Source organism: Alternaria rosae (assembly GCF_020736505.1).
Source record: "Alternaria rosae strain MPI-PUGE-AT-0040 chromosome Unknown BKA58scaffold_3, whole genome shotgun sequence".
NCBI classification, from domain to species: Eukaryota; Fungi; Ascomycota; class Dothideomycetes; order Pleosporales; family Pleosporaceae; genus Alternaria; species Alternaria rosae.
Window position 1 is genome coordinate 2,375,077 of NW_025763572.1, and position 14,263 is coordinate 2,389,339.

The following is a 14,263-nucleotide window of genomic DNA, read 5'->3' on the forward strand; positions in this document are numbered from 1 at the left end:
CTACCAGGGTGGTGGATTGAGGAAGAGTTTTGTCGCGGGTTAAATTTATGCGAGCTGTGTGCGCGCGAAAATGCGGCGGCGACAACTCAAGATAATCACAGCGACCACGTCCACGAAAGCGTCGCTCGGTCGAGCTATAACGGAGCAAGGTCGCAAGTGTACATAGAGTGACAGAAGACGCGAACGCACATCACTAGTGATCTAATGACATAGTCGCGCCCCGCGGGCTTCGTACCTGCCAACTGGGTGTTGCTTGGCTCGGCGCTTCGCTTGGGGGCGCCCGCCGCTATCTCGAGATCAATGTGTGACCACCCAAACTTTGACGACGGTGCGCATCTCCACGTCTGGCTGCGTGGACTGAAATCCAGTGAGCAAGCGTGTACCAGGATCCACGATGAGCTGTGGAGATGGGTCGTGGTTCTGTCTCGAACATCGCGACGCACGACCGATTTGGAATGCGCGGAGCCCGCAGCGCCTGCACCACGAGAGGACAAAAGCGACTTCACCTTCACATAGAACCGACCTAGCCGAATCTCAGTCACCCGGCCTTGTTTGTTTTAGCAATGTCGTGTTGCCGCGTTGCCGTGTTGCCGCCTTCATCCCAGCTGCATCCTTCATAGGCGCGCGAATTCTTCGAGGAGTTAGATGACGTATCAGGGTGATCTCATGGGCGTCCCCGTGATTCAATACCTCCTTATAAACGCACTACTAATGTTCATGTCCTCAAGTGCTTGAGTTCACCACCAAGAGACCGCACTCAAACTGCAACACATCGCGCATCCGAACATGAAAGACAGCTTACCATCAAACCGCATAACGCTCGAAGTCCACAACAATATCCCGTGGCGGTACCTTTACATACCCGGCCTATATGCAATTCTTCTTGGGGGTCTTACATTTTCTCACTCGTTTGATTACTGGACAATGGATCCTTATCCGGGTAAGGCAATCGGTTGCTCCAACATTCTCGCCGGGGCTCTAGGTACGTTCCTAGTCTATACTGGTATCGGCGCTTGCATGGGCTGGTACTTTTTCAGGGATACGTATTTTCGACGTGCGGTCGAAGTAGATTCGGCAACGATGGACATTTCCGGAATGATCAGCGAGGAGAACTTCTGGAGAAACATCATACAACGCTACCCGTGGCGCCATGCACACAAGCTTGGTTCATCGCTGGTTATTCTCGCTCTATTCATCATAGCTTATGGAACGAGCACGCATCGCATGAACCCTGAATCAACAGACTGGACCACAGTCCTTCCGATTCGATTTGGTATCATGCTAGCCATTATCCTAAAACTGGCGGGGCTCGTTCTCTGCATAGGGTGGCATATATTCAAAGATATCGAGACAGGCGATACAGAAGATCAAAAAGAATCAGGACCTCATAGGACTTACAATGTCTCGACGTTGGATTCCCCGAATGTTACAACCTTCGCCAACCCCTCCAACCATCCATATTTGAGTGCTGTTCCTCCTACAATATGTTCTGGTTGTACGTTTTATAGTGCTTTCACTGCCTCAGGCGTAATTACTCCCGGCAGGCCCATAGCTGTACGCCCTTTCCTATCATTGGCAATCGCTACTTTCCTAAACTTTTCCTTAGTCGTCGTCGAATTCATGGGCAACTATAGATGTCGTATGGCCATAATGCAGGAAAGGATGACTGAGATGGATATGCGCTCAGGGATTGGTGGCGACAGGTTTAGAAAGACAGGAGAAAGGACCGAGTACTCACGCACGACCTAACTTGCATCGTTTTGGAGTCAAGGGGGGCATGTCAGACCTTACGAACAAGACGCGGACGACCATGATTGTCTGCTCACTATTTTTATGGTCATGAAGAACTGGAATACTTCTATACTACCCACGGCGAAGAAGGCGGCGAGGGCGATGGTACTTCTCTTCTCACCCAAGATAATCCCACTTTCAAATGAACGCTATGGTACAACATGACGCGGTTTCAATGCGGAAATGGTGCGAGAGTATCACCTGAGTGATCTTCATAAAGGGATATGTAAAAGACACCCGACCTGGGCATGTCATGGGAAGTACACAGCGCAGGAAGTGCAGCTCATGTTCAGAGCTGGATTGAGCAACCATTCGATAACGCCCAGCTAAGTACTGCTAGAAAAAATGTGGCTGGTACCCAAGTAGTCGGTGTGACCTACTTAGAGATGGCAGTAAAGTTTGACTCCAGAAGTCTGCGATACCAGGCATGTTGTGCTAATGAACGCTCGAATATTTGTGAAAGCCTCGGCCGAGCATCACCTTAACACGCTAATTGTCATCGCGCGCTGTAGCTCGCGCCCGCAGAAAACGTACTTCGCTTTCGTTTCAGCCTATGGGGTAAACATCAAGCATAATGTTAATGGTTGGCGGCCCTGATTAAAGTTCCAATGCAAGTCTTTCACATGAGTTCGTCACGATGTGCGACGTGAGGGGCAGTACCCGATGTCGACACCGAATGGCAATCACCCCGCACGCCCGCACGTCCGGTGCCGCAGATCATGTACCATTATATAGATGTACCAAAAGTACATATCGACAGCACCTACTGTGTCACCGAATACGCGAGGCCTTTTTTCTGTAAACCGTACCACTATAATATCTCACCATGCCGCTGCCCACTGAAGTCGTCCAAAACCTGAGGCAGACCGTTGATGCAGCCTGTGCGGACCCAAAGACATCCATCCCAGGAACTAGCGTCGTTGTTGTAGGCAAAGATGGCGAAGAACTCTTTGCGCACGCCGCTGGCCAACGTGGTGTTGCAAGCAACGAGAACATGACTCTCGACAACGTGTTTTGGATCGCATCTTGCACTAAGATGATCGCCGGGCTGGCCTGTATGCAGCTTGTTGAGCAAGGACAGCTACATCTGGATGACGGAGATGAGATAGAGAGGTTGGTTCCAGAGCTGAAAGAGACGAAAGTACTGCAAAAGGATGGTAGTCTGGTGGACAAGAAGAGGAAGATAACACTGAGAATGCTCTTGACGCATACCGGTACGAGGCTGTCCTCGCAAAATTGAATTCTCTCACTAATCATATCCCACAGCTGGCTTCGGCTATACATTCTTCAATGAATCTCTGTGTGCCGTATTGGATGGGTTCGATGAGTTCTCTGGAGACGTCAAGGACATACTTCAGCCGCTGACCTTTCAACCGGGCGAGGGCTGGCAGTACGGCGTAAACATTGACTTCGCTGGCCTGGCTCTCGAACGCAAGACCGGCATGTCGCTAAACGACTACTGTCAGAAGAACATCTACGAGCCACTAGGATTGAAGAATATATCCATGTTCCCCAACGAGGATATGAAAAAGCGACTGGCGTCCATGCATCAACGAAACCAAAATGGCAGCTTGGTCGAGCGAGACCATCTACTTCTCAAGTCCTTGAAAGCTACGAGCAACGAGATTGGCGACATCCTGAACAGCGGAGGTGCAGGTGCTTTCGCAACACCATCAGACTATGCGCGTAAGTTGCCCATATAGCAACATGTACACGACAACACTAACAGAGTTTAGAAATCATCGCAACGCTTCTGAACGACGGCAAGTCAGCCAAAACCGGTGCCCAACTCCTCAAGAAAGAGACAGTAGACCTCATGTTCACGAATCAAATACCACAATTCCCCGACTTTGGTCGTCAGGGAATCCCAGCGGCCAAGCCTGACCTCACAAACGCTATTCCAGACATATACCCAGTGGAGGGTAAGCCTCCTCAAGGCTGGGGTCTGACGTTCATGCTGTCCAACGGAGGCCCGACTGGTCGGTCCAAGAGTACTGGGTTCTGGGCTGGGCTCCCGAACTGCTGGTGGTGGTGTGACAGAGAGAAGGGAGTCGGCGGAATCGTTTGCAGTCAGATCCTGCCGTTTGGTGATCCCAAGGTGCTTGGATTGTGGTTTGACGTTGAGACGCAGATCTACAAAGCCTTGGGGGCTTGATCGTATGTCATGTTGGGTGACTCTGCTTATGCAGTCGGTCCGTTTTGTTTTGACGGATTCGGCCGGATGGACGTGATCGTCAGTGTCTTCATATCGAAACTCGCGTCAAATTGCATTCTGAGGACCGGTCGATCTCCTTTCTCTCTTGGTACACTCTTTAAGGAACGTAAAAACCGTAATGTTGGGTCTAGAAACCCTGAGTTGTGCTATGAGTATAGTGCACATCACACCCCCACATCTTGTTAGCGTCATGTGTGGCATACAGGGTTGCATATGGGGGACAGATAAGCCATGAAAGGATACGGCGCGTGAACATGTAAAGAACATGTCGTTTGAGCTACGATTTGAGTGGTTTTTTGTGCTGGCGAAGACGTTGAAAACTGTCCGTGGCTGCCTGTGTGGGCCGATCCGATGCTCGTTCTCCGTAAGTAGCCTGCCTCGAAAGTTTCGGAACAGTCCGATCGCCAGCCAAGGGGCCAATTATAACATGGATGGCTGCAGGCTCAGAAAATAGTGCCTAGGGTCAGACCGAGCGTCCGGTACAAGCTGTTCCGTGAGCTGTCTACAATGGAAGACGCAATGCTTCATTTGGGGAGAAACAGGCAACTCAAGACAAGGAACATAGGATAGAATAGCTTCGATCGACAGAAACGGCCGTGCAGCATCCATAATCGTCAGTGATGAGCCGGACTGAAGCTTGCGTTGAGCATCGTTGTGCCCTGCCACGCGTTAGCCTTCCCCGCATTTCTGTGTTGGGATGTGGGTCCTAGCCGGCGACGCGGGGTGTGCATATCAGCAACGCACTTGCCTCTTTGCATAAGCAGACCTCTCGTGCTTTTCCCTCTTTTCGACTGACAATCCGAGCAGCAGCCATGAACTTCGTGGACGTGCAACCTAAGTCGTTCCTCGATTATGCCTGGACGTCGCCATCTTCGGGGGCGATGGCAGCCACCAAACCGTCCAAAACGAGTCGGAAACAGAACAGATGCTGCGACCAATGTCGTAAAGGGAAAAGAGCGTGCGACGCCGCAATTCTAGAAGATACTCTTTTAGAAACGAGCAAATCTGGAGCAACCCCTACGGTGTTCCATTATAGTGGTAAGACATGCCTTCGTCGATGGTACCTAGGGCGCAAGCTAACCTGTCAGACGTTTATGGGCCGCTAGCTTCGTGCGGTAATTGTGAGAAGACAAAAAAGAGCTGCACATTCGAATGGCTGCGCTCACAACGCGTATCGCAAGCTGCGCAACCAGTGTCGACAACTTCGCCGCCAGCGAAAAGGCGCCGCACGAGAAGCAATTCCACCAGCCAAGCACAGAAGCCAAACGTATCTTGCCAATCTAGCGCGACTGTGAAACTAAAAGAAGACCGGCATCCGCACGGCGATGACCTTCTGTCCCATACCACGCCTGTGGAACTGGGCGTGACGTTTGCAGATTTTCCGTGTGGCTCATCCATGTTCACCACCGATCCCACAATCGCATTCTTTGAGGAACCTTCACAAGTATTCGAAAAAGAAGGGACCGAAGATGAATCAGAACTCGCTGGAGGGTTTGCCGAAGAAAGCTGGACTATACTCGGTTGCGACTCTGGCAGAGGCTCGTCTCTGAAAACAACATCGGAGATTAGCGATGATAAGCTCGAACGCGACAGCCTCTCCGAGAGTCAGGACACCAGCAGCATAAGCCCAAGCAATCCACCTTCTACCATATCGGAAGGAACGGTTGCTCGTACTAGTCAAAAACGGCGACGCTCTAGCTCCTCAGCATCAATCTCAAACGGTGCGCAACCTTACCCAGTGATATCATATGCCAGCGATCTTCTTTCATCAAGCAACAATGCGTATCTGACTGAAAGCCTGCTGAGGATCTATCATGATAGTTTCGAAAACGCACTTGCATGCTGGGTCACAGAAAGAACCTGTCCCTACAGTGCAAAATCGGATAACCTGCTAGCCACAAATGCTAGGCCTGATTGGAATCGAATCTATCATCGAGTGGTGCGCCTCGATAGGCTAGCCTCAGCCATCAGAGGGCGCAAGCTTACTCAAACGGAAGACCGCGCAGCATCTAGAGCTCTAGACTTGGCGGTCTTCTCCTTCGCTTCACAATGGGCACAGTCCAGTCCCAGAAGCAGAACGAAGTACCCGTTCCACAGCACCTCGAATGATGGTGGCAGTAGCGTTTTTGATAGCATCGAGGACGAATGCGCACCGGCTGGCGTGAACTTTGATCGCACCCTGCAGATATCAGCGTGGCATGAGGCCCGCAACGCACTGCAAAAGGCTGGTGAAGTGGAGTCCTTCCGAGTTGTACTTGCACAAATCATTTTCGCCCTGACGCAACGGCCTGTGGAGACGGCAGACGGGGCTCAGGATGAGCAAAACGCACTTTCGAAGACCGAACTACTGGCGACCGACGCCTGCACTGACGTCCCGACGGAACACACACCTATGCTTTCGACCGATCAGGACGTCGATGAGTGCGCAGATCTGATGTCGAAATTGGACCTCGCTATTGAGTCCGACGGACCTCCTGTACATCTTGAATCAGGTCTTCGACTCATTCACTCGTTGAGGTCGCGCATGACCATGTCGAGAGAAGCACGATACAGCAACCCCGGACTCGGGCGCTCTGCACGGCAACGACGCTCGCCCGTTGTACGTCTTGAAGACGCTGATCGTGCGACAGTAGACCTCCTGTTCTGGGTCGGTGTCATGTTCGACACGCTATCGGCAGCCATGCACAAACGACCACTGGTGGTATCGGATGAAGATAGCGATGTAGTCATGAGCGAAAGTATGCAGATTGAGCACTCGGCCCAACAAGCGGCAACACCTTCCTCGACAGATGACGGGCTGTGGGACGACTACTTATTTTCTCGCCAACAGCAGAATCCAGAACATGTGCCCACAAGATGGCCATGCTCATTTGATGAAGCCGCAGCCTCGTTGTGTGACGCAGCCCCGGTCAAGGTGTTGCTGTTCAGAAGAGTCTGTCGTATCCAGACGCTTCTCACAAGAAACGCACGAGGCGCAAAGGTCGAAGAGGCTGTCAGTTCCGCAATGGACGTGTGTAATCACTGGGATGCGCTGTATGCGCCCTTCATCCGAGACTGCATACAGAACCACGACCGCCTTCCACCGCGCGTCCAATCTTGGTACGTATGCGTCACCGGACACTGGCACCTTGCGACTCTTCTTCTTGCGGACTTGATGGAAGTGGTAGACGAATCAGAGCTTGGGCTCGAGGAAGAGACACAGCAACGAAACATCAGTGCCTTCATCGCGAAGTTCCGCGAGAACAACTGCCGGGTCTTATCCGACCTAGCGAGCTGTGCATGCCCGCGAGAAGACGCGTCATTCTCACAGTCCGAGTTCCATTTCGCAGTCAACGAAGGCGCATTGCTGACGGAGCCATGGACTGTAGTGTTGATTCGCGCGTTCGCTAAGGCAGGCGTACTGTTACTTGAGTCAGATACTCTGCTGCCGTCAGACCTGGACCGAGAAGATGCTTTTCAACGCGCGGATGCTTGTATTAAGGCGTTATGGTTTTTGGGTAGAAAATCCGATATGGCCCTTTCGGCGGCGAATATCTTGGGAGAGGCGTTGAAACAGCGACGCAAAAGTGCGCAAGATCGGGTTAGCGACATGAGCGTCTTTTTGGAGAGTGAGCTGTGGCATGATCTTGAAGGGGCGTTCGAGGTGGACTGTGAACTATAGGCCAGCCACAATATACTATTTTCGCGACCATGATGCGCAATTTGACAAGATGAAGTGAGACAATGAGTACTGTGATGGATCGAGCCCTGGAGGATGCCCAAATTGCGCTTAGACCGAAAAGGCAAATCACGTGTTCTCGCGTTGAGCAATGGAACTTTGGAAGGAGCGATAAGGAGATTGGGCGACGGTTGGCCGCGCCACACCCTATTGTACGACTTCTATTGCCGTCTGGATCAGCAAACGATGTCTACCTAAGGATCGCCATATAGCAGATCGGTTCACCATCTTTTTGGGCGCCAGCACCTCGGCCTTCTCCCAAATCACGCCAATCGCGCTAAGACGCGTTGCAGCGGCCGGCTAGTAGGCCTTCCAGCTTCCCCACACACACGTCATGGGCCTTCCAGCGTAAGCTTCCAGATGAACTGGTGTCTGAGCTTCTACTGATGCCAGAATAGGTTATGGGACACAATTAAGAAGCACGAAGAGAGCGTACCCGTTGCGCAACTCGCCGAACAGCACCACCGGCGTCATGGCAGGTCACTCCGCATTGCTGTCGACGAGGCCGATTGGCGCTTCAACAACCTCACGATGCAGCAAGTCTACACTATACGGGAGAGTAAGTAGCACATGCGTCGTCTCCGTTCTTACTAACAGGATCAGCCTCCAGCGAGTACGCCTACCAAGGCATCGAGAAAGCCATGTTCTACCGTATCTGCCGCCTCCTCACCCTAAACATTCAGCTCGTATTCGTCTTCGATGGCCCTGGTCGACCCTGGAAGCGTGGAAAGAAAGGAGGAGGACGAATCAACCACAAAGAGCAGCGCTTGCTCAAGGAGATGCTTCAATACTTTGGGATCCCATACCACGAGGCCCCAGGGGAGGCAGAGGCAGAGTGCGCTCGTCTGCAGATTCTGGGCATGGTTGACGCTGTTTGGTCGCAAGACTCTGACTGCCTCATGTTTGGCTGCACCCTTTGGCTACGGGATCACCGTGTCGCGAAAGAAAAGGGCACGACGGACAGGTCGAAGGAGAACACCAAGAAGAACGGAAAATACGCCAGCGTCGTACGAGCACACGACCTCAAAGAAAATTATGGCCTAGACCGTGAAGGACTGGTGCTTTTTGCTATGCTTGTCGGTGGCGACTACGACGTGAAAGGTTTACCACAGTGTGGGCCGTCACTAGCCTTGCAGGCAGTGAAGCAAGGACTTGGTCGGAAGCTATGTGCCTGTCGAGATCAGATGGAATGCAGCTTTTGGACTGTGGAGCTGGCCATGTTTTTGAAGGGCGGTGCTGGTGGGCGCAGCATCGAAATCCCGCCACTTTTTCCAGACTTCAAGATCTTACAGAAGTACTACAAACCGAAAGTCACCAGCGACGCGGATCTACTTAACAAGTCGCACCTCAACCTTGACTATGTTCGCCCAATCCAGGAACTGAAGTTGCTTACACTTACCAGCGAGCGCTTCAACATATGGGGACGTTTATACATGAACTGGGTTGGGCCTGTGCTGCTGACACGAAGCCTAACAGCAAGAGATCCGTCTCTACCACCAGAACTGCTCCATAGCATCAGGTTCACAAAGCAAAAAGCGAAGAAAGCCGACAACGAACTGACCATGCGCACTTTCGAACGCAAGCTGACCTTTTCACCCTTTGGCGTCACTACCCTGGGCAGAGCCGACTTCGAAGGCGAGCGGTTAGGGTGCTGGAATGGAGATAAGGAGACCTTGTTTGACCCAGAGCATCGTGTCGAATGCGAATATCCTGAGTACTGGCTGCGCAAAGTTCTTCCGCCGGACGCGCTAGAACCGGTTCCTGCACCACCAAAACGCAAGCGACTAATAGCTGAAGTGGGGGAAGAAGGCGAAGCCTCAGGCACAGCTAAGCGAACATGTACGAACAAGAGAGACGATATCTCCGCTACCCAGGCTACACATAGTGCTTCCCCAAGGAACTCCAAAGGACCAGCTACGAAGGCCAGGTCTCCAAACACGCATACCACGCCCACTGCACAAAGGATCTTCGATTATATTGCACTCTCTGAATCTGAAGACGAGGGTGGAATCTCTCTACCAGCCAACGCTCGCTCTCAAAAACCTGCATTGAATCAACCGACGACATCTCATATCATTGATCTTGGTTCGCCTGAGCCGTCAGATCAGGAAAGTGATCCGCTCGCCCTTGATCCTTTCCGGCATTCTGCAGCAAACACATTGCCATTCGATATCTCAGACGAAGAAGACGAAGAGCTGCAATTAGCCTTGCGGCTAAGCATGCAAGATCAAGGCATCAAGATTCCCCCAATACAAAGGTCTTCCAACGTGCCTTCTTCAACTGGCAGATATGAAAGCATTTTCGCAATGAGAGAAGCGGGTAGAGATGTACACGGATCGTCTGTGCCTGCTTGGTCGCTTGATGAGACACTCAGCGCGGCCATACCCTCTAGAGCTTCTCGAACTCCTCGACGAGTAGAGAATGGATCATCGCGTATGTCAAGCATGCCAATGAGGGGTGTTCACGCAGGTCTTATGGGAAGGGAGCCATTCGACCTACCTGACTGGTCGCGCCCTCCACCGCGCGCTGATCTATCGTCAAAGTCTGCGACGCTGCCTTCGAATTCAAGTACACAAGACCAAGTCGGATCAGCTCCTGCACCTACCCCCGCTGAGATACGCGCTGCTCGGCTTCGACATTTCGCAACATCTCCTAACCCTGCCAAGGACGCAAACGAGCCCCGTACTTCTTCGCTCGCTGCCCTGCCAAACAAACAACAAACAAGTACTTATAAGGTACCGGTGGGGGTTGAGTGTATTGACCTAACGGATGACTGAGCAGCAGAGTTGTCTCCACTCAACATTCACGTACTATATATGAAGTACACCCACTGTTAATACTATATTACGAGCTTTACACGAATGAGTGAGAGCTGTGTTGGTTGTACTCTTACATGTATAGCATCACACATTGCTCGGGCTAGACAGCTCAAAGGTGAAGGCTGCGACGACTGGACCTCGTCTGCGATCATTCAATGCAACCAGGCATATCTTCTGCCTTTCTTGCTTGAGTGCGTGGTTCAAAAGAAGGCGATTAGGCCTTTGTCCTATGTGTCGCGAGCCGACCGCACACAGCAAGTAAGCGTTGATACTACAAGGACAGAGGGTGTCCGAGCGTACCAGGTGGGCTGAGAGGGTCTGGTCGTATAACAATATTTACAAAGCATAGCATTTTGCATTTCTCGAAATTTCTGTCACATCTCGTCACCCAACGTGCTATTCATGATGTGCGTGATTGTATCACGTCGTATTGAATCTTGTGAAAGCAAGTTTGTCCTGTCCATCTACGAAGTGGTCACACCTTGACTAAAGACATAACACAAGTCTTGAATCCTTGCGCGAACAGGCTTGTTTTCCATGCTCGTTCTATGTCGAGGCTTCTCGTCCAGAAAGGTCTCGTGAAGTCATCCGTAGTGATGGGTATGCGCCCAGAAGTACCACTTCGTGTGGCCTTTATCGGCGATTGTAGGAGGCTGTGAAGCCGACGCCAACGTCCCTGCTGGAGCAGCCTTGAGACACCGGTATAGCAGCTCTAGCTAGAGCATCATGACAACCTGCCCACTGCTCGTGACTCGTTTCGCAAAGCTGGGGATGGTGTCTTGCTACCATTTCCAGAGCCCGCCTCCGAGTTTGCAGCCTCCCTTCATCGCGGCAACCCATTTCCAGCTGCACCACTGGCACCACTACCCCCACTCCCAGAACTCTCACCACTTCCATTCCCCGTCCTAATCCCCATCCTCGCACCCGGCTGCCTCGCCAACGCCAACCGAACCGGCTCCTCTCTTCCCTGCCCGACAATCCCACCACCACTCGCAACAGCAGTCCCGCTACCACTGCCGCTTCCGCCGACCATGGGGCCTCGTCTCAGTAGTTCATCCAGTCCAAGATCCCGCCACGTGGGCTCCTTCTTTGTCTGGGTCGCTCGCTGGATGCCGAATGCGGCGTGTTGGTCTGGGACGACGTCGTCTTCGTCTTCGGGGTTTACGGGTTGGAGGTGCGGCGGGATATAGATGTCTTCCGGTGTGAGTTGTGAGGAGGTGAGGTTGGTGAATTGCTCGAGGAGGTCGGCGTGGTGCGACGAGTGCATGTGGAGGTAGGTTGCTGTTGAGTCGCGTGTCTGTTAAGGTTAAAATGGGGTTTGTTTCCAAGGCGGGAGGGTCTTCAATTACCATTTTGGAGTTGTGCTTCAGTTTTAGAGGTTTCTGAAGGTGTTTGTAGTATCGGTGTCGCTCTGTGGTTGTATCGCCGTGTTGCTCTTGTCATTGTTTGTAGACGCGGAATCGCGCCGCGTTAGGACTGAATGGCGCGCTAGCCTGATTCGGATGCCTCTGAGGGTTACGCATTCTATGCCTTAACCTCACTCCATTTCAGCGATGTTCTCTACCTTGTTCTCTACCTTGTTATCCATGAAAGGTGTTTCATACGCTACTGTGCTGTGAGTTTTCAGGGCGAGAAGATGATGAACGCTTACACACGAACTCCCTGGGCGACAGATCAGCAACAGCACTATCGAGATGCTGATCGGTTCATCGAATCGATGGAGACCAATCGCCTCGACTGATCGTGGAATACGGAAGGTTTCCTCAATTGACTGCGTCAGGCGTGACCAGGCTGCCATTGAGTATTCGGTACCTACCTAGGTAGTCAAGGATCATTCGCCTTTGGAAGCATGCCTCGTCCAAGGTGTCATCCGTCCCAAGCCTTGGATGCAACGACTCGTTGAGGCAATATTACGATTCTGGACGGCGACAGTCAAACTCACGATGCGCATTACCGGCAGCGACTCGCCCCATTCGTTTGCCGAGGCCTACTCCGCGGTCTCCACCTGGGCACAAACTCCACGCTATGGATTACACGTCATAAGACCCAAACTGCTCCTGTCGTCAATCGTGTAACTAGCACCCCTTTACCGCAAGACCTTTCCTCGCATCTTATAGTCAAAATTTCCCTACCTCCAGTTCTCTCGTCAGTATTGCAGAATACCAAAGCTCTATACTATTCACCGACATAGCCCCGTGTCTCATTCAATCACGATGGCCGAGGGACGCTGCAACTGCGGAAGCATCAAAGTTTCTATGCCTTCTATGCCTGAGCAGTCCGCTATTTGCTACTGGTATGCATCACCACTGTAGCCTCTACCGGCATCTTCATACTGACTACGGAAGCGCAAACTGCCGCCGCGCAGGAGGAAGCATTGGATCGATTGTGTACATTCTCGACAGTCCTGAAGTCACAATCAACGATCCCAGCAACAACCTTAAGAGCTATAAAGACAACGATACGAAGAGCGGAAATCCGATTACCCGTCAATTCTGCGGCACCTGCGGATGGTGAGTTGATCGTACACGTAGTAACACGGGAAGCCCAGCTAACAAGAGAAAGTCCGATCACATCTTTACTGGCAGGTGATAAGATTGCGTTGAAGGGTGGATTGTTTGACAAGATTCCCGTTCCGGGATACAAGTCTTTTGAGCAGGAGGAACCGAGCTGGATGAAGATTGTCTAGCGCTCAAAAGAGAAGCAAGTGCTAAGGAATGACCTTCTTGGGAGCATTCCATGAACGTCCCATGCTTCCAGACGCCGCATTGGAGAGCGAATCATCATTAGATCTCAAATTCCTGCGCATAACGTACCTGAATCTCACTTGAACCTCACCTACGATTAACTTGTACTGACGTGGGACATGAAGAAGTCCTTGCGCGTTTGTCTGCCACGTGCAGCTAGATCTTTCATCCATGTATCGCTGTGCTACCCACACAAAATCATCGTTTCACAAACAAACCTTCTCTTACCCACGCCCAGATCATTTCTATATACATTCCAAACAGCCACTATGAATGAGGTAGATCGCCAGTTTACGACCGACTTCAACGCTGCTGTTGAGCTCCGCGAGAAACACCAACTTAATAAGTATGTCGAGGCCTTGCGCAAAATGCTCGCCCATTACGCTATTCCCAGATACCACCGCATCAGATGTCTCACGATGCTTGCATGTACTCTAGAGGGCTAGCATAAAGCATACACCTGTTATGTCAAGGGTAAAAGAATCTAGCGTCTTACAAAGCAATAGCATCTCGACAAAACAAATCCGGCTATAAACAAATCACTGGATAATCTTCATAAGGGCTTAGAAGAAGTAAGATAAGTACAATCTAAAAAGGTTCAGTAGAGGTACTAAGTCGCATACGTTACGCAAGGTTTGATTAAAGACGGCATACTATCTGAGGACATGCCAGTTCCGGATGTTGAGGCAGATGTGCTCCGTGCGATCGCAGAACATACGGGTGAGGTGGATATAGATCGAGAGACACCTGAAGCAGAGGGAGAGACGGATGACAAGGACGAAACAAGTGGCGAGGATATGAGCGATGAAGAGATGAGCAAAGAGGAAGACGAGGACGAGGAGTCCAAGCTCGAGGTTGAGACGAAAGTTGAAGACAATAAGGAAGGCAAGGTCCCCAAGGTTGACGGGGCATAGACAGTGGTAGAGTATCAAGTGTCAAAAGACGAAAAGATCTGTCTGAAAGTTAGCTGTCGCTG

General features: G+C 51.5%; 7 protein-coding genes across 7 annotated transcripts; 6 read left to right on the forward strand and 1 right to left on the reverse strand.

Annotated features, from left to right (window-relative positions):
• The first annotated feature begins 596 nt into the window (after nucleotides 1–596).
• Nucleotides 597–2,075, forward strand: BKA58DRAFT_380746 (uncharacterized protein). The gene has a single exon (XM_046169936.1). The coding sequence runs from the start codon at nucleotides 787–789 to the stop codon at nucleotides 1,747–1,749; it is 963 nt and encodes a 320-aa protein (XP_046027923.1). The 5' UTR covers nucleotides 597–786; the 3' UTR covers nucleotides 1,750–2,075.
• A 224-nt stretch (nucleotides 2,076–2,299) lies between these two features.
• Nucleotides 2,300–4,109, forward strand: BKA58DRAFT_132098 (beta-lactamase/transpeptidase-like protein). Its single transcript, XM_046164408.1, has 3 exons — nucleotides 2,300–3,005; nucleotides 3,058–3,477; nucleotides 3,528–4,109. Exons 1-3 carry the CDS (start codon nucleotides 2,618–2,620, stop codon nucleotides 3,944–3,946), a joined length of 1,227 nt encoding a protein of 408 aa, XP_046027924.1. The 5' UTR covers nucleotides 2,300–2,617; the 3' UTR covers nucleotides 3,947–4,109.
• An 800-nt stretch (nucleotides 4,110–4,909) lies between these two features.
• BKA58DRAFT_380753 (C6 transcription factor AlcR) lies at nucleotides 4,910–7,731 on the forward strand. The gene has a single exon (XM_046169937.1). It carries the CDS (start codon nucleotides 5,052–5,054, stop codon nucleotides 7,665–7,667), a length of 2,616 nt encoding a protein of 871 aa, XP_046027925.1. The 5' UTR covers nucleotides 4,910–5,051; the 3' UTR covers nucleotides 7,668–7,731.
• Nucleotides 7,732–7,859: 128 nt separating this feature from the next.
• BKA58DRAFT_132119 (uncharacterized protein) lies at nucleotides 7,860–10,918 on the forward strand. Its single transcript, XM_046164409.1, has 3 exons — nucleotides 7,860–8,072; nucleotides 8,123–8,283; nucleotides 8,328–10,918. Exons 1-3 carry the CDS (start codon nucleotides 8,059–8,061, stop codon nucleotides 10,499–10,501), a joined length of 2,349 nt encoding a protein of 782 aa, XP_046027926.1. The 5' UTR covers nucleotides 7,860–8,058; the 3' UTR covers nucleotides 10,502–10,918.
• Nucleotides 10,909–12,080, reverse strand: BKA58DRAFT_380755 (Apc13p protein-domain-containing protein). Its single transcript, XM_046169938.1, has 2 exons — nucleotides 11,893–12,080; nucleotides 10,909–11,840 (listed from the first exon to the last, which is right to left on the reverse strand). Exons 1-2 carry the CDS (start codon nucleotides 11,893–11,895, stop codon nucleotides 11,367–11,369), a joined length of 477 nt encoding a protein of 158 aa, XP_046027927.1. The 5' UTR covers nucleotides 11,896–12,080; the 3' UTR covers nucleotides 10,909–11,366.
• A 336-nt stretch (nucleotides 12,081–12,416) lies between these two features.
• On the forward strand, nucleotides 12,417–13,240 carry BKA58DRAFT_132123 (Mss4-like protein). The gene is made up of 3 exons (XM_046164410.1): nucleotides 12,417–12,836; nucleotides 12,889–13,053; nucleotides 13,106–13,240. Exons 1-3 carry the CDS (start codon nucleotides 12,757–12,759, stop codon nucleotides 13,227–13,229), a joined length of 369 nt encoding a protein of 122 aa, XP_046027928.1. The 5' UTR covers nucleotides 12,417–12,756; the 3' UTR covers nucleotides 13,230–13,240.
• Nucleotides 13,241–13,556: 316 nt separating this feature from the next.
• Nucleotides 13,557–14,201, forward strand: BKA58DRAFT_437910 (uncharacterized protein; the record flags this gene model as incomplete). The annotated part of the gene is made up of 2 exons (XM_046173536.1): nucleotides 13,557–13,716; nucleotides 13,921–14,201. 2 exons carry the CDS (start codon nucleotides 13,557–13,559, stop codon nucleotides 14,199–14,201), a joined length of 441 nt encoding a protein of 146 aa, XP_046027929.1.
• Nucleotides 14,202–14,263: the final 62 nt, after the last annotated feature.